General features: G+C 43.6%; 1 protein-coding gene across 1 annotated transcript in view; it reads right to left on the bottom strand.

The window, feature by feature from the left end:
- The window catches only part of sema3bl (sema domain, immunoglobulin domain (Ig), short basic domain, secreted, (semaphorin) 3bl), a 57895-nt gene that overhangs the window by 25729 nt on the left and 12166 nt on the right, over window positions 1-20000 (bottom strand). The window contains exons 2-3 of the mRNA XM_056598366.1: window positions 15207-15367; window positions 5488-5550 (exon numbers count right to left, since the gene is read on the bottom strand). Of these exons, the coding sequence (XP_056454341.1) occupies window positions 5488-5550; window positions 15207-15367 (224 nt within the window). The remainder of the gene's footprint in view (window positions 1-5487; window positions 5551-15206; window positions 15368-20000) is intronic.

The raw sequence follows: 20000 nt of genomic DNA, 5'->3' as shown, positions 1-20000 counted from the left end.
ATTTTTATTACAAATTGCATCGGAATTATCTAAGTTGATTGCCTATTGATAGCCTCCAGTTGCATTTAGTAGCCGTACTCCACATCAAAATCTGGGCGTTGAACAAGTTTGTAGAACCTCTGCTATGAACCGAAGAGAGTCTTCACTTCTAGACGCTGAGCTCATTGTACGGAGGGATTCAGGAATTCACAATAGTATGAGAGCCATTATGATCCTGCTCGGATTCAGTGCACCCTTTGACCTCCTGTTTTCAGACAAACAATTGTTGTATTCACGGGATCTAATCAACACGTGGTGGGGGTACTCATGCTTGAACCAATCCAAATGTAGTTTACTTTCAAATCTTTGTAAGCTCCTTATTTCCTGAGTCCTTCTAAGTCAACGTTTTGAGAGTCCTAAAGGGGAACACTTCTGTTCACCGCGATTAAACATCCGTTATTTTTAATTACCCTATTATACCTGGTCCGGGGGACATGCTTTTAAAGACATTGATACATTGACTTCAATACGTTAAAATGGCATCAATGCAGACTTAACAAACGTGCAAGGTGGCAAAAACGCTAATTTACCACACGGTCAATACTTTACAATAGTAGGGTTGGATTAGGGATATATTGCTACATTCACATTATTATTGATTACAAGATGTATAGATGTATTGAATATATCATGCAATCGATAGAATGAAGCGACAATTGACAATACAATTTGAATCGAATCAACATCTTGATCAAGAATTAAAAAAAATAAAAATAATAATAATAACTGATGCATGATAGCCGTTTAGATCGATGTCAGCTTGACTGACTCTGTTGTGTTGCACACCCTGCAGAGCGGGACAATAGAGATCTGTGTTGTCTGCTGGACCGTTTAAAGGATCAAGAATTAAGTGAGAAGCTTTACACCGAAGTAGGAAAACACATTCCTGCCTCACACCCAGGGATTGTTCCGGAACGTTGTGTGGTCTTTCCGAGGTTAAACAGCAATATGGGAGGCACAACACCACCAGAAACAAACCAGGGCCTCAAACCTCATTTCTTCTCTCCGCGAGTGTCCGTCCTTTAATTAGGCTTTCAGGGAGGAACCGCATGTATCCAGGGAACCTGAGAACCAGAGACCCAGCCCCCCACCGGGGAGCCAGGGGCGATGTAATTACTAGCAGCAGTTTGCCTGGGTCAGCACTGTGGTACTGAGGACCGGGGGGGTGTAGAGGTCTGCTTGTCATCTCTGTAAACTGTTGGACTTAATCAATTAGGACACGTGGAGTCCTCATTTGAAACATGTTTTCATAAAGGTGTTAGGGAGGGAAGGCTTGAAGTCGCGGAGCTCTGGGATCGTTTTTTTTCGCTACGGCTCTGAGAGGCGTCGGGAAATGTGTCTTCAATCGAGTGGAGGAAGGCGATACGCTCTGTCATCGCGTCCTAACGCTTGGATTAGCGCCCTCACTGAAACTGAGTGATTTGACTAATCTTGGCACATCGCATCGCTGTTCATTTCGCTATTAAAACCGGCACCTCATAACTTGGGAATGTTAAGCCAGAATATGCTGTGTCCTAGTGTCCAAAAAAGACACACAAGGTCCTACAATATCAACACAACAACTAAACTGCCAGAACATCAGCGGGGCCCTCAAAGCCACATGAAGCCATCTGTTCATTGAGGACTAAATTGAATTAGTTGTAGCGGTCAACTCCACCAGAGCGTGGACTATGCTGGACCTAGCCTGACCATACCAAGGAGTGGAGGGTCAGGAATTTGGCGAGAAGCTTCCAACGTAAACAGACAGTGCTCAGTGGAGCCATCAAACAGCGACACACTCACAAAGATCCAGGCCTAACACACACACACACACACACACACACACACACACACACACACACACACACACACACACACACACACACACACACACACACACACACACACACACACACACACAGATGTGGACACGCTATGGAGAGCGTTTCGGAGCTGGATGTCCAAAGCGTGCAAGCCCCAGTCAAAGCGTTTGGTCTCAGCAGCTGTGTAATGGTCTCAGAGGTCGTCTTAGAGGCCTGCTGGTTACTGGATGCCAGGGAGCCCCAGAGGAAACACACAATGACCCCTGGCCAGGGATAGAGATGGGTTTAAGGCCCGAGTGAAGGTTTACAAAACTAGCCACACTATCATAATAATAAGCCCTAAACACTGAAGGAAACGATTGGTTGTATTAGCTCATGGTCATGCAGGAGATGATTGCATTTTTGGGGAATTTTCTGCATTTGGCTATTATGTTGATTAACCATCATGCATATGAATGGGTGAAGTGAGAGAGGGATCAGAAATAGGGAGGGGGAGAGAGAGAGAGAGAGAGAGAGAGAGAGAGAGAGAGAGAGAGAGAGAGAGAGAGAGAGAGAGAGAGAGAGAGAGAGAGAGAGAGAGAGAGAGAGAGAGATAGTGCTAGATAGAGAGAGGGGACCATCTTTTTCTCATTAGAGATCGCTTCCCTGACAATGCACACCACAGTCCTATTGACAGACATGCTTTTGGCAGGTAGCATCTGTATTCTAAAGCAGCCAAGACCAATTATTAACGGCATAAGCTGAGACCTTACAACTTGCATATGAATGTATTTCATGCTTTAGAAGTTGTATTATTGTTTAATACAAAGTGAACGTCTTGCCTCTGGTTTGAGTGGGGCAGGGTTAGGAAGCCCTCTGGTCCAGATAATAATGATGGAGCCAGGGCCAACAAGGAGAGATTAGCCTGTCAACGATGTTCCACCGTTTCATTTGTAATGGTAGTTTTGTAAAATACTCTCTCTCTCTTTCGATCTCTCTCTCTCTCTCTCTCTCTCTCTCTCTCTCTCTCTCTCTCTCTCTCTCTCTCTCTCTCTCTCTCTCTCTCTCTCTCTCTCTCTCTCTCTCTCTCATTATGTGTGTTTGTACATGTGTTCCTGTCTCTGTCTTGGCAGCACATAGATCAGCACAGCCAGAGGACAGGGAGCAGAAGAATCTTTTGACCAATACGTCTGATTCAACACTAAGGCACACAGAGGAAGGCCCTGCGACAGCTCTCTCCATCACACACAAACATGTGCACACATGCACACATTCATAAGCACACACACACACACACACACACACACACACACACACACACACACACACACACACACACACACACACACACACACACACACACACACACACACACACACACAAACACAAACACAAACACAATCTGTAGCTAGCCACAAGGGCAACAGGGGAAGGAAATGCTCATAGAAATGACACAAGATACAAGCATCTCAGCCGCCATTTCAAAGACTTTGAATAGATACAATCACACACACACTCAGATGCATAAACACACACACACACACATACACACACAGACACACACACATACACTGACACAAACGCGCACAAACTAACTAATACCATATGGGCATTAAGACATTTCTTGTCACAAACACTTTTGTCAGAAGCCATTTCTATCTAGAATCTATTTTCCCTTTGTGTGCCTACAGTACATACTGCGGGATTCTGTGTGTTTGTTTACAAGTTTAAAATGGTAAATATCGTATGCCATGTCAGCAAATTTATGAGTGTGTATGTGTGTGTGGGTGTGTATTTGTGTGTGAGGGGGGTGTGTGTGTATGTATTGTCATAACTTGAGGACATGCGCGTGCGTGTGTGTTTGGCCATGTGTTTATGTGCGCATAAAGCAGTAATTGCAGTTGTTTTATGAAGTCTAGGAACCACAAAGCCACTGAGTGGCCTACTCCATCTTGGAGGGAGTTGCATGGTGTCTCTATACATCAAAGAGTCCTCATCACAACGCAGCCCCAAGCTTTTCTTTCATTCCTTTCTTATTTTTCTTTCATTCTTTCTTTATGGCTAATCGTTTTTTTCCCCTCATTTGCCCTATGTACTTTTTCTTTTTTCATTTACATTTTCCAAACGAGCCGTTCAATGTTCTTTCTCCGTAGACTTTTCCGTTGTATTTTCCCGAGCCCAAATGAACATTCACTTCAGTAATGACTTTTCATCAGGAGATGTAATCTGGAGCTCCTATCATGCCCTCTTCCTCTCTGCTTCTCTGGCCGTTGAGGTGTTGTTGTTCGAATCCCAAGGAGTTCAGGGTTGAAGGCTATTGAGAGAGATGCATTGTTTCGCTGCCAGCATCAAAGAACCACTTCAGCGAAGAGCATTTAATGTTTGATTAATTAAAACGAAAAATGCTCATAGATTCATTTTCAGTTATTGCATCACGACTGCTTCGGTTTCTGCATTGGTTTCAAATTGAGACTGGGAGTTACATAAGACATCCATCTTATTCCCTTGAGTATTTCATAGCTCCTTCATCAAAGTCCTCTGCCCTCATTTCATCTTCATCCTCCATCTTTCTTCCCTTGATGTATTCACTCACCCTACTCGCTGAATGTGATAAGTTTAAGACAAAACTTTTGTTTCTTCTGTTACAAAAACTGAACTTTTTATAAACCTCCCCAAATGTATTAATCTGGAAACGCAGTTGATGTGTGGTCGTGCAAAACACATGTCTCAGAAAAAAAATCACAATTGGGACGAGATCCAGGCCTCTGCAGGTGGCTGGTGGAGAAACACCAAGCAGTTCAAGTTTTAATATGGATGGACGGCCTTTTCAAAATGCTGATGAAAACTCTCGTCCGGCCAGAAATGTGTTGAAACGAGACAGCCTGCTGGCCTGCTTGTATCCCCCTCTCTTCCTGGCGAGCCTCAGGCCTTAATTTCCCCTCCTCCCCCGGTCTTCATTAAAAGGCGGAGAACCTCCCGTCTACATCTGGTTCCCCTGCGTCAGGGTGTGCTCCTCGCCGCTGTTTGTCTTACGGTATACGGGGGCGGGGGGGAGGATGCATAGGAAGGAGATCAGAGGCGACAGCACCGCAGGGCAGGAAACTTCAGTCTCGTGTTTGAAAGCGTGGCTGTGGTCTGATGAGGCTGGGGTTCTAACGTTATCCCCAGTCTGCTGCGCGTGCCGCAGGCCAGGCGGACGCCGTAACAATCAGGCCGGCTTGTGTTTAGCGTTAGTGTTGTTTTGTCTCTCGGCTCCGGGTGACTCTTTAGGGGAGACCGTTTTTTCCTGTAATTTTATGTCTTTTCTTTTGTGGGGGGGAGATCTGCATCTTGGCCCTCGAGGATGATTACACAGAGATTCAAAAGAGATTAACCAAAGAATGTGACTGAACCTCTGGGACATCACAATCAACTGTGAAACACTGTTATGGGAAATTGGGTCTTTCTTGATGTGCAGACAATTTTTATGCCAATGTCTTCTAAACTAGGGAAAATCACATCACCAATTGTTTTGGGGATGGAGTTGACGGGTTCAGTTTGAAAGGTTTGTTTGTTTAAAGTTCCTTAAAAGATGAGTTCTTCAGAGCAATCAGTAAAAAAGAGAGCCAGGTATAATTTAAATTCAAAGGCATGCGTTGAGGTAGATTGGTGAAGAAGAGCCACTTACCTGGGGTTCTTTTCCCCTCTGGATGCAGTCATCCCTGTTGCCTGGCAATGGCGGCCAGTGGATCTGAGACAGGTGATAGAGAGAGAGAGAGAGAGAGGGGGGGGGGGGGGGGAGAGATAATGAATGACTTTGGTACTTGAGACAGTGTTGATGAGATGAATAAATTGGAATGCAGGAGCTTCCTACGCTATATTACCATATGCCTACTCTGCATAGATCTTGTTTATTTTTAAATTGTCTTGTGCCTAGGCTTCATTAAAGAACCACCAACAAGCCCACAAGCTTGACGTAGCTGAGATGGGGACTAAATTACTTCAGAATAGTGGAACTATCTTCCATTTGATTTTGTAAGCATATGCTGTCAAGGTTCATTAGGCTTGACGTCTATACGATGCTAATATTGGCTTTGGCTATGAATACTGATTATTTGGTATCAATTTGTCTTAATCAAATGCACCAAAAGATGACTAAAAAGTCCATCAACTGACTGGATTCAACGAACTCTAGTCACTGTTCAAATTTAAAATTTAACTCTTACATACTTCTGTATATGTGTTATGGTTTTTCATCCACCCTCCCATCTATTTCATTATCTTAAAGTGTTTATATCTTGGCCACATTGGGATGTATTGGAAGCCGACAGAGGTGTCAAAAGTATTCACATTCATTACTTAAAAAGAAGTATGTATACTAGACCTGCCAAAACATATTTTGGCAGGTCAAAAGTAAAGTCTGACAAAATATGCATCCCCCCTTTATAACTTTGGCTAGGAAAGAAGAAACATGTAAATTCTTCATTCAGTATGCATCATAGTGAAGGACACATATTTATAATTGCGATAGTTCTACATTATTAGGCCTATCAGTGTTATTATTTTTATTTATTGACAATATTTTGCAACAACATCCTCCGATTTTGCAACTGAATTGTGGATACAGGAATAAAATACGATCAGCTGTTTTTCAGTAGACCGCTGTCAGTTTGGCCGGTGCAATGAGTGAATAAAGATTGTAAACATGTCGGAAGAATAAAACATTAATTTTGACAGATAAATTACTACTTTACAACCTCGTTGATAATCAACATTTTGAAACACATCAGCCTTGGATGAATTCGAAGCAGTGTCCTTCCGCCTGCACTGGATGCATGCGCACACCCGCGGCCGGGGATACAATTCTTATCGGGGGCACAGCACAGGAATGAAAGCAAGCCCAAATGAAATAGGAGTAATAAGGCTATTTTTTAAATGTAAGAAGAAGAAAGTACAGAAAATTGCCTGAAAATGTAAGGAGTAGAAGTAAAAAATCGGCTGAAAAATAATTACTCAAGTAAAGTATAGATAACCAAAATGTCTTCTTAAGTACGGTGACAAAGTATTTGTACTTTGTTACTTGACACCTCTGGAAGCCGGTCACACGCAATATTCACTTCTTGGTAGAGCTGTACATAAAAACACCCTCAAAAACCCTAGGCTAACTACTGCCTCACTAGCGAGCAAGGCACTATAGTGTGTTGGATGGTAGTGGTGTTGTTCCTTGATTGAGTACAAAAGAAATACCAAATTAAATAATTTTCTTTGTCGTGTATGAATAAAAATATAAATGGCCAAAAAAAGAAATAAGAAAAATGATATTCAATTGGAAACACATTTTGGAGTCAGCAGCAAGTAGGTCATTTTGCGAATACTATGACTGATACATGATTGAAAAAACTGGAGAACTTCTAATACTGAATGCTACATCATTGTGATCCCAATATAAAGTTAACCTTGGCTTTCGAGATCAGCCCAGGGTTTAGATATTACTTCCTGTCTGATTCCCGAACATGAACTCCCGAAAGATATTGGCTGCAATTCCAAATTCCCCTGAGAAAATCGTAATCGACTACCAAAAATTTCCAGAGAAAAATAAAAATTGTAGTCTAGTCCGACAGAGACATAAAGTCATGGATTCCACAAATCCAACCGAAAACATCTGGATCTCACAAACCTTTTATCGTGGTCAACACAGTTCTCACAGATCACATCCAACAACAGTTGACTAGGAATTCTACCCTCGATCTTTGTTTTGAGGGGAAAACAATGATTCCATCTGCCTTATTTGACCAGTAACATGAACAAAGATAATGTTTTCTGATGACTGATGCTGCATTGGTCTTTCTGGCTGTTTGGTTTTTGGTCAATTGAGTAATACGGTACTTCAGTGTGTTGCTGTCTAGGGTTTATCTGAGACAATACGTCTTTGTCGAGCCGGCCGGAAGAATGACTACCATTTGGCGGCTGAACTCCACCCAGAGGGAACAGATGGGACGGAGGAGTTTTTTTTGTGTGTGTGTGTGTTTGTGCCTATCCCATTGTCTAGCCTTTGCAATAGTATATTTCTTTATTTTTTCTGTGCGTGTGTGTGTTTCTGTTTGTGTGTGTATCTGTGTGTGTGTGTGTGTGTGTGTGTGTGTGTGTGTGTGTGTGTGTGTGTGTGTGTGTGTGTGTGTGTGTGTGTGTGTGTGTGTGTGTGTGTGTGTGTGTGTTTCAGTTATGAAATGGACAAAAAAGTAATGTGATCTGTGCTGTGGAAACCTTTGCTCCTATTAAACCCAACACGCACACATTAACACACATGCACACACGAAAATACACACGCACACACACACCCACACACACAAACACACACACATGTTCATTTTCTATTCCAGACTAGAATACTGTACATGTTATAAATAGATTCAACTAATCCATAAATCACCTATTTCCAAAGACTGTGAGAGAGACTGATCCCAAAACACACCTGCACCTTTCACATGTAGCCACATGAAGCTCTCGTATGGAGATCACAGACATCGTCATTCAAACCCAAACCAAAGCCCTTGAATGTCTGGATAATGTGTTTGTTTTAAGGGAGTGATATACAGGGTACTGTGAGTGCTAAAAAGCTGTGGTTTGAGATTTCAAATGCAGCGTCTGTTTCAGTGCATGTTCTTTCTTTTTTTATATCGCTTGACATCTTCTTAAACCTAGGATAATAATTACCATAAGGAGAAGAGCCTACTTGAGTATGATGTCAAGGCACTGATGTTATCATGCGTGCCTCATTTTGAAGGAAAGATGCCAGACAAAAGAAGATGACAAGCAGACCCCAAAAATATGAAGGCAGTTTTGTTTTAGCTTTTGCCAAAACATTCTCAGAACTTAAATGTTGATCATATTCAAACTGCAGGGCCTAAAGTTAATCTCCCGAGGAAGGCCCTGACTTCATCCTGCGTCACCTGAAACACATAGTTATAACCTTTATCTGGAGTGTTCAAAGGAATAATTTAGCAAAACATGGTGAATCAGCGAACAATCGCCTATTTGTTGTACGCTTTGACTTAAGACAGTTTACTCCACATCAGGGCATACCCCCAAATTACCCCCAAAAAAAATTTGAATTAAAACCCGTAGCACGCTGTTGTGGTCTCATGGTTCACTCGCATAATGTGCCGTTTGAAATGGGCCTTTCTAAAACCTGGCACCGGATCGCCCTCGGTTAGTAAATCATCAGGAGCAGCGGGGCGGGTTGGACACGGCTCAGTGGCGCTGATACTCCGCGGAAGCCGGCCCGGTCTTAAAACCCAGTCCTCGGTCCCTTGGACGCGAGTACGGTTACATGGAGTGTGATGAAAGAGATGCAGTCATCACATATGGCCTTCTCAATGCCACATTGTTCACTGTGGCTAACTGTTTCTGATATAGCGTTGAGGCCACAGTGATTCAAATAGGCATGCCACGTGGGGTTTTAAGGGAAGCACCCTCTATTAATAATAATTACAAGCAGTTTCAATTACAAACAGACCTGCATAGAAACTGCACTAAAAAAGTAAAACAATTCAGACGGTATGGATTGAAAACATCTATAGTAATTATCTCAACCACTAACAACTATTAAATCATCTTGTTTTTGAATAATTACATAAATATAACCGTACAAAAGACATTATTTACTTTATCTTAATTTATCCCCAAGGCCAAATAGATGACCTTCGACCCGAGCAATATTACGCTTTAGCTCAAAAAGCCCTCTTAAGTCGGGTTCGAAACCTGACTGCAGGAACGACCCAACTGGCTGAACCAACATGGTGGTGGCTGCGAGGGGGCGATGAATGACAGAATCTCCGATTGGCTCCGGCGGTGTCTGTAGGCCCAAGAAAAACAACGCTGAGTGATCCCAACGCTAAACGTATAGAGCACGCACAGCCCCCCCATCATAATTTGTTTACGTTGCGCTACACTTTTCACCAGGAGACAAAGTCAAACATTTACATCACAATGTGGAGCATTTCCACACGCTATGGCATTATTTATTGTTCTTTAATTCGACTCGGCTAGCGGCAAATGCTCTTTCGCTACACCAGTCAGGTCCATTTCGATAGACACACAGCTGGTGTGATGCTACATAAACCATAATTTGACTCCATTCCCTCTCGCCCCGCATCCAACATACTCCAAATCGATGTTTTAGCACGGAGACACATAAGGATCCGATTAGAAGACGACGTGTTGTGTAACTGGCTGTGAGGCACCAAGGCTTTTACACCCGTTTAAATACCCTCCACTGCGGTGGGCTGTGGCAGCGGCTGGTGGAGGGGGCGCTGTGGTTTGGACCGTCCATTGGCACGTCCATGCCATACAGGGGTCTTGGAAATGCGTTTGGACCTCTCCTGTTCCCCTTCTATTAAGCGTCCTTCAGTACGCGATAGAGCGAGACACACCGGAGCCCTCAACCGATCGCACGGCGGCACAAGAGGTGTGTCTGCGGCCGTTTTGTGGCGCCGGTGTTCCCACTGGCGGGTCGACCATCGGCTTCGGCCCGCTGCCTTCGCTGGCACCGTGGGATAATACAGATAATAATAATCCTAATTCGAATAATAGCAACCGTGGCAGAAGTCTTTCGTCTCGGATATTCTTAAAGTTTGTGGTGAGGAGTACGAGAATGTGATGTGTTCGTGTTTCGAGAGAGGCGGAGTGGGGGGGACAACTCTTCTCTTGTGAGAAGGGAAAACATGGGGCTGTACGTCTCTGATGGTCTCTCTGGTTCCCCCCCGTAATGTATAGATCTGGCCCTGGGTGGGGGGACGGGCAAACCACACAAGTCTTTGACACTACTTCATGCCTCTCCGTTTCATGTTTACTGTTCGGGCAGAAAGAGGATCTGGTTAGTTTTTTAAAGCAGACTATTTGTGGGCCGAAGGCGAATGTAAGGAATACTATACGTGCGGGGGCATTGTTTTAACATTGAAGTCTGGAAGTGTGCGTATGTAGTGTGTACTGATTACTGGCACACCATGGGGTTTGTGGGTGACTGTTCAATAAATCACATAAAGTCAGGAGTCTTTTAAACTACAGATGGCTGCATGTATATCACCTAATCTTGATGGAATAATAGAAATTAAATTACAGACCAGCTCTGTAGCTCCACATGTTTTTAGTGTTAGTGTGTGTGTGTGTGTGTGTGTGTGTGTGTGTGTGTGTGTGTGTGTGTGTGTGTGTGTGTGTGTGTGTGTGTGTGTGTGTGTGTGTGTGTGTGTGTGTGTGTATGTGTGCGTGCTTATGTTTGTGACTGTGTATTGTGTGAATGTCTGTGTGTATGCATGCATAGAGAGAGAGATAGAGACAGTGATAAGGTGGGTCTGTGTTTATGTGTGTGTGTGTGTGTGTGTGTGTGTGTGTGTGTGTGTGTGTGTGTGTGTGTGTGTGTGTGTGTGTGTGTGTGTGTGTGTGTGTGTGTGTGTGTGTGTGCGCGCACGTGTATGTTGCAGAGGTCAGGGCCTCAGCGAGTATTGTGTGCGATGAACATATGAGAGTAGCAGACTTCCGAGGGGGGTTAAGTCAGACATGGAGGGAAATGAAACAATGGATAAACATCTTGGCTCTGGTTTACTTCAGTCTCCTTCCCCAGACGTTTAACATAGCCTCGATGCCCCATACATGCAAAACACAAATGTAAACACACACAAAAACAATTTGTCTTGCATGCCTCTACCAAGTCACATGAGCACATGCATACCTGCATGCATGCACAACTACATACAAACCCGTGTGCTCATGCCAACAAACAAACAAGCCTCACATAAGTATACAAACACTCATAATTATTTACAACTCTTTGAATATTTTAGTAGCACTTATAAACATAAAAAAGATAATAACAAAAAAAACATAATAAAAACATAATACGTAATAAAAAAACATTAAAATACAATTATACTTTTAAAATATTATTATAATTAAAGTATTCTTATGATTAGAAAGAAAACAAAGAATTTAGGGCAGCATTCAGTGGAAACTGAAAAACAATAAGGGTTCAAGGATAGCTGTGTGCAGGGAGCATGGCTAATGCTTTTCTCCTCGACATGCAAAGCCAGCGTGAGTGACGTGAAGCTTGGTTTTAATTTAGTGACCGCTCCTTGCTCCGCAGCACATACTCCTGCAGTCCAAACCATTCCTAACCTCAGAAAATAAATCTAAAAAAGATAAAAAAGACTTGCTAGCCCAAACAAAAGCTCACATCTGCGCAAACCACCCCGAAATGCACAGGATTAAGGAGGAATTCCACGGTACAATTAGATTCCCATGCGATAGCTTTCATATATTTCTTTGCTTTATGTTGCTTGTTATCTATAATCTTCCAATGAGCTCTCCTTGTCTGGTTAGGATTTTGCAGACTTGTGGCACAAAGCCATGTGTGAGCTGTACTGCTTTATAATTGACCTCTGAGCATGCTGCTAGTGGAACGTAATGCGATACTTCACCTGTACATCGTGTACACTGGAGCCCCCTGTTCTGACCTGCTACATGGATGGACTTGGATGGATGGGTTCCTACACATGACTGCCAGGACCTGAACTGACTGAACCTGAACCTGAATCTTTAAATTAGGTTTGTTTTTTATACAAAAAAAACAAGGATATCCTTACTGCCGGTGATTAGCATGTCAACTAAGACTAATGCAAGCAATATTTTGTCCCCAAATGTAACTTGCTGCTACCCTTTCCTCGCTTTGTTTCTCTATACGTCTCTTTCTTCTCTCTCTCCTTCCCCTCTTTTTCCCTTTTCTCCCCAGTCTCTCTCTCTCTCTCTCTCTCTCTCTCTCTCTCTCTCTCTCTCTCTCTCTCTCTCTCTCTCTCTCTCTCTCTCTCTCTCTCTCTCTCTCACTCTCTCCCCCCACCATCCATCAACCGCAGGATGTTTAATGACTGTGGACCCTTGTCAGCAAAATTATCCATAAAGGATCGGACTTCTTGGCACCGGCCATAATTCATCTCTCATGTCTGTCCTCATTCAGTGTTACCCCTGACCCTCTGAAGTGCAATGGATGAATTATATATAATTCATACTTCTGCGTAGATAGCAGCTACCCCACGGGTCTATAGGTCACCGGCGTAGCCAATGGCGGCCGTCGCGGTATGCTACGTGTAAAAATCGTCAAAGATCTGGCCAAAATCATAACGACACATCACAGTAAAGAACGGCTTAGAGTGCGGGATCCTCCCATAATAAAGGTCTACAGATGTCCCGGAATGAGCGACTTTGGGTGTCTCTATAGAAGCACCCACTCAAATGAATAGAAGCACCCACTCAAGCACCCCTCTCCGACGGAGGGTAAGCCGCCCTTAACTCCTTCAGATGGGAAGGTGGAGGGGGGCTGTGCTCCGGCGTCCGTCACGCCGATAGACGTGGAGTTTTGAGGCTGACGGGCACATGTGGAAACGAGAACCAACGGCCAGGTTGATTTACAAAGGGGTGGTGAGGGGGATTGGAGGAGTTGCGGTTCCTGCAGGTGTTCCAGTGCAAGGGAGGGCGTGCCACTCTCCCTGCCCTGACAACACAGGAGACATGTGGGGCTCGTGCTTCATGCTGGATTGCCGGGGGGCTGGGCAAGACCGAGGGAACTCAATGAAGAACAGGTCCGGCACAAAGAGACTTTAAACAGATCAAGAAGTGTACCCATTTTTTGTATATTCTAGATGAGTAAGTAAATATTATAATCGAATGGAAAAAAACTATTTTTTATTGATTCTACCAATAAAGTGCCAATATAATTAAAGAAAAAATCTATTCATATACAGCACATGTATCTGATTAAGTATGCTGTGTCTTTGTGTCCTTAATTTGTGTATCTATATTTCCAGTGATGACACAGTAACACCAAATCACTGTGTACTGTGTACTGTGAATTTAAGACAAGAAGAAAGCACTTTTTACAGATGTTCGGCCGGGTGAAAGAGCAGAACTAAGAGGGGTTAAGGGATCTCAAAGGGCCATCTATCACGGGCCCCTGCTGTACATTACTTACAGAACCCTTATCAGTGATCTAAGGTCCCCATGTGACGACAGATGGAGGCTATTTTGGACCTCGTACATTACAGTACGTGAGTGTTTGTGGGATAAAAACCTTTCTTGCAAATGCATGCATCAATTACATAAATAAGTGTTGTAAGGGAGAAATCATTAATTATCTTAAAGCCAAACATTACCAGCACACAGTTAATTGTTTGTTATTTCATCCATTACCACTGAATCTCCACTTCCATGGCATATAATTGATGATGATCCCCATCATTAAATACAATCAGTGTGACCAGTGTGATGGCATAAATCAGTCGTCAGACTTTTTATACATTTCATTTTAACCCTAGAAAATAGCTACTCGCTATTAACTGCAAGTCAACATTAAGTAACTTCAACAGACTTAACTGTAAAATAATGCAAATTATGGACACACTACTTGTAGAGAAGTTTGGTTGTCTACATCAGAGATGTTCACAAGTCATGGATGGTCCAAATGTAATTTGAAAAATGCAAGTTTGTCCCGCTCACGGACGCTCGGCCTCATACGGATACAAATCACTCTTGCTACGTATGTACCACCTAGACGTGTTGCAAAACTACCTGCAACGTGGGCTTAGGCAGATAGGCCTACATGTGCCGAAACATGAAGGTGAACTAGACACGTCTTTAGCATTATGGAAACTATGGAACACGTCTGCCTTTCTAGTTTCTGTAAGGGATAATGTATAGAACGCCGGTCATTATCGCGAAAATAAGGCGACGTTCTATTCAATATCCCTCTTTTTACAAGGCTACTTGCCAAAATGAAAAAAGTAGCTTCACACCGCTCACACCACACACATCGCTTAGCAACCGAGGACGCTGGGGTTGATAAGTTACTGGACCTGCAGAGTGATACGACAGATGGCAAAAAATCCACTTTCCCTGACACCGGCCATTATATGCTTAGAAATGGTGAATTATCAAAAAATTACGACGGTCGTTGCCCATCCCTAATAGAAATACATGAATGAACTTAGATTTAAAAAGCAATAATTGCATGACTTGACGAGTCTCGAAGCTCGAGTCCGAGTCAAGTCTGAAGTCTTTTGGTTGGAGTCGCAAGTCTGAAGTCACCGTTTGTGCGACTTAAGTGCGACTCGAGTCCGAGTCTCATACTCGACTCCCCGTCTCTGGCCTACATGCAAGATAGCCGAACCAAGATGCAAGCTACAGCCATGGTGCTGCATCAATCCCCTAGTGGCCATCTTGGTTCCATTTTAGCCCTAAGCATTAAATTAACTGAATGCTTAATTCCCCACTGGGCTATCGTTTGAACCAAGATGGCCGCAAGGGGAATGAGTTGAAAAACCCTCTTTGACTCAGAACTCTTTGTCCTTCTTAAGAGGTTCTCACCTCTTTGGACTCGGTAGCGGCGGGGCCCAGCGTGAGAGAGTAGAGCACATCCTTCCCGCCCAGGAAGAGGCGGTCATGGTACTCGTCGAGGAAGACGGCGGTCAGCGCGAGATCTCCTTGGTGACCGCTGAAGACGGAAGACCTGTTGGTGGACACCAGCTCTAGGGGAGGGGAAAAAGAGAGAGAGTATAGGGAGGGGAGAGAGAGAGAGAGAGAGAGAGCGAGAGAGAGAGAGAGAGAGAGAGAGAGAGAGAGAGAGAGAGAGAGAGAGAGAGAGAGAGAGAGAGAGAGAGAGAGAGAGTTTGGGATTCGGAGAGTGAGAGAGTGATGAATTGAGAATGAGAGATTTAATTGACAGGGAAGGGAGTGAGACGACAAGAGCAATGAAAGAAAAGTGTCAGAAAATCCATGGAGAAGTTGAGGGAAGAGGGGGACAAGACAACAAGGAGAGAGACAGAGAGAAAAGAACATTTATTATTCAATCTGCTGCATTCATGGTCGCTTGTTTGCTGAAACATTGTACATGAAGTAGCGTAACAGCAAAGCAAACCGCATCAAGTTGGAGATGCTTCTGAGGATAAACAGAGGGAGAGACGGGAATGAGTAAAGCAACAAAAACAACTTTATACAAGACCACTAAAAATTTAAATCGTTAATCGAGAACTACCATAAAACATCCTGCAGCCGCCAAGCACAGAGGCCTCTGATGAATTCCCGGGGGAGATGTTTTATGTCTTTTGGTTTGTTTGGTGCAGGCGATTAGAGCTGCACGTGTGTGTGTTTGTGTGTGTGTGTGTGTGTGTGTGTGTGTGTGTGTGTGTGTGTGTGTGTGTGTGTGTGTGTGTGTGTGTGTGTGTGTGTGTGTGTGTGTGTGTGTGTGTGTGTGTGTATGTGTGTGTGGTTGTGTGTGTGTATTTGTGTGTGCGTGCACGTTTCTGCGTTTTTACTTGTGTGTTTGTGTGTGCGTGGGTGCAAGTGCATGTGTGTTTATGTTTGAATATTCTTCAGATTCCAGGGCAGTACCGGGTTCTGAGAAGCATCTCTTCTGAACTGTGTTCTACCTTTCATCCCACTTTTCCCAGTATGAACTCCAGTACCTTCCTGGGAGTTCTGGAGCTGGTTCTGCTGTGAGTGGTCGAAGCGTTCAGATGAGTCACACCATGATTGTAACCCCAGATTGAGGTGGAGATGCGAATCTGTCTTAGTCAATACTGGGCCAATAGCCAGCGCTGATTTAAACACAGCTTTCAAGAACCAACACGGAGAAAGAGTTGGATGTAAAATGATGATGATGCATTTCAAATTATGCAAAGCAGATGTTTTTGAGATATTTTGTCTGTTGTAATCAAGTGTTTATCATCTGTTGGTGCTTCTTAGGTCTTGGTTCATGTGGGCTGTCACCATATTACCATAAGACCCAACAATTCTGATCAACAACAGACTGAGGATGTCGTACAGTCAAGTTTATTCTTACGTAGCAAAATCGCTTAATCTCGGCTGCAGTCTTCAAACACTCACATCACACGCCTTTGTAAGGTTTTCTCTCTGTCTCTCCCTGTCTCTCTCCCTCTCCATCTCTCCAGGATGTGGAGAGAATTATATAATTCGGTCAGTGCTTGTAGTGAAGGGACTGTTTCATTGTTGATTCAGCCACACACTGGAAGTCCCCAGAGGGGCCCGTACATGCTGGGCTTGTTTAGTTCCAGCGGGGCCCGAGCCAGAACTGTTACTGTTCAATAAAGCGTCATAGCATATGTCGCAATGTACGAATGTGTTTGGAAAAAACTTGAAGCTGGGCTCTACTGACTCTTCTGTCTGCTGGGGCCCCAACCAGTGACACCCAAGCCCAGGGGACGGAGCCCAGACTCTGAAGAGGAGAGAGACAGAGGAAACACGACCTGGACCAGAGTTCAGCTGGAGGTAATGTGTTAGTTTTCACACTTCTAAAGACTGTTACAATCTCTCTCTCTCTCTCTCTCTCTCTCTCTCTCTCTCTCTCTCTCTCTCTCTCTCTCTCTCTCTCTCTCTCTCTCTCTCTCTCTCCCTCTCTTAATCGCCGCCTACACAGGTTTTTAAGATGCTTTCTTCACAAATGAGTCTCCTCAAACTCCTTCTCTTATTTCATCCAACCACACGGATTTAGTTTTCTGTATGGAACAAATACAGCTGACCGCTCTTTTCTAAATATCTATTGCAAGAGAGGATGACCATAAAACGATCCTAATGCAAATCTATGAATATGCAAAGGTGACAAACATAAAATCAATCAATCCAAAAATAAAATCAAACACCTATTCACAATGACTCAACAATTTTAAGTTTCTCTCTCTCTAACACCTCTCTCTCTCTGTCATTTCCTGTCTCTCCCTCTATCACCACTCCACCACAGTTTCCTGACTCCATCACCACTCTAACCCCATCTCAACGCATTCATCCGTTGCACTTGTCATCTCTCTCTCTCTCTCTCTCTCTCTCTCTCTCTCTCTCTCTCTCTCTCTCTCTCTCTCTCTCTCTCTCTCTCTCTCTCTCTCTCTCTCTCTCTCTCTCTGTGAGTGTGGGTATGTGGTTGGGGGGGTTCCCAGTGGAGGAACCTCTCTTGCTCTCTCTCGCTCTCTCTCTCCCTCTGTGCCTGCATGTCTCTCTGAGGGAAGGAGCTGGGGACAGAGGTAAGTGGTGAGAGGGCCTAGGTGCTCTGGGGGGGGGGGGGGGGGGGGGTTCGGGGGTCCCAGTGGGGCAGTCTCTCTCTCCAGACTCAATATTTTAAACTCCCCTGGACACACACACACACCCACACATGCACTCATGCACCCGATACACACGCACACACATACACACATACACACACACAATCACCCACACACACATGACATACACACAAAGGTCCTACACACAAAAGAAATGCACACATTCACACACATTTGGTAACACTTAGACACAAGCATGCACCCTTCCATGTGTGTGCAAACACATAAATGCACACACATGTACATCCACACAAGATGTCAGGGGTAACACACGCATCCAGAAAGAAAAACACTGCCATGCACAAACACACACACAGAGACACGTCTTCAAGGACAGTGAAAGAGAAAATCCAGTCACTCATCACACTGAGGGGGTGCAACTGAGTGAACCACATGGGCCCCCAGTTACCAGAGACTCCCAGTCCAGCACACCTACCCTACACACGTATATGTGTCTCTCTCTGTTTCTGTCTTTCTCTCTCTGTCTCTCTCTCTCTCTCTCTCTCTTTGTATCTACTTATGTGTATATGACTCTCTATCTATTACTCTCTCTTTCACTCTCACCCTTTATCACTTTCTCTCTGTCTGTACGTCTCCCTTAAGGCCATGTCCACATTACGCCGGTTAATTGTGTAAACACATATTTTCTGGACTTTGAGCTTTCTAAACGCAATATGAATCTGAAACATATGTATTTTCTGTATTTCTATAACTGATGAGTAAAAAGACCAGTACAAAGACACTCTTTCACTCCTTAAGTGCTCAAACAAGACATAGGCCAGGACATTGGCAATAAATCACTACGATTTACGATTTGTATTACGAGATTATAACCCCATAACTCAAGAAATCTATAAAGGAAAACTGTCAAGCGTGTTCGCCAATACGTTGCTCAAGTTTGTGGTATTGCCTCAGGTTTAACTAAACCAAAGCGTCAATAGGATTTGAACGTGTCGGTCTAAGCCAATCCCAGAAGAATTTTATTTTTGCTGCTTAACCAATGTCCTTAGCTGGGGTCAAGCGACCGCCTCATAGAAGCTGTTATAATATACTGGGCCAGGGCCGATAAAAGAGCTGGCTATTTGAGACTGGTGTTAAGATTTACCGCTGTAGAGGAGAGGGAGACACACTGATATAATAATGAGGGAGAGAGGGAGATTTAGAAGTTTCTTCAAGTAGCACTCATTTATAATGAGTCAACTATAAACATTGCAAGTCGAAAAAAGCGAAATACTTAGCTGCATCTATAAAAAAAGATCTACAGAAAACCAATCAAATTAAATGAGAAGTGTGCTGTAAGAGCACACATCCGCTGAACATAGATTACCCTGAATCTGTTTGGCCAGACTTTCAAAGTGTCCGTGGCAGTAGAACAAAATACTCCATTTCAGGCATCCCATGCAACTCACTTACGCACTTCTTGCATGTGGTACGTCCTGGGACTTAATGTCACACTTATTGTGTGTTGTAAGTCCTGGCACTTCACTTATTGTATGTTGTACATCCTGACACTTAATGCACACACTTATTGTGTGTTGTAAGTCCTCGCACTTAATGTGCACACTTATTGTATGGTGTATGAAACGTGCTATATAAATAAAGTTGCCTTGCCTTGCCTTGCCTTGCCTTGCCTTGCCTATGTCCTGGCACTTAAAAATAGTACTTGTACATTGTGTAGCGTCTTATCCTATCTCATTGTAATCAGAAAAAGGGGTTAACCTAGCAAATGTAAGTGCTTAACACTTGTTTCTATGAATGTCTTTACCGTACCGACATCGAAGTATTGTTGTTTCTCTTTCTTCTGACAAATGTAAGTTGCTTTGGATAAAAGTGTCTGCTAAATTCCCTAAAGTTAAAATGTAAATGAAAGAAAACAACAGTGCAGGTTGAGGTCCCGTACTGACAGAGCTCTATGCAGCTCTACCCACACAGACAAGTCAAGACGGACAGACCTACAGATAGATCAATCACACGAGCAATAAACCCCTGAAATAACATTATCTAAGAATAGACCTTCACAAATGCGCCGATAACCTAAATCACTCTCCAC

This window comes from Gadus chalcogrammus, chromosome 1 (assembly GCF_026213295.1).
Source record: "Gadus chalcogrammus isolate NIFS_2021 chromosome 1, NIFS_Gcha_1.0, whole genome shotgun sequence".
NCBI classification, from domain to species: Eukaryota; Metazoa; Chordata; class Actinopteri; order Gadiformes; family Gadidae; genus Gadus; species Gadus chalcogrammus.
The sequence above is the reverse complement of the archived record's forward strand: the minus strand, read 5'-3'. Positions and strand labels throughout refer to the sequence as shown.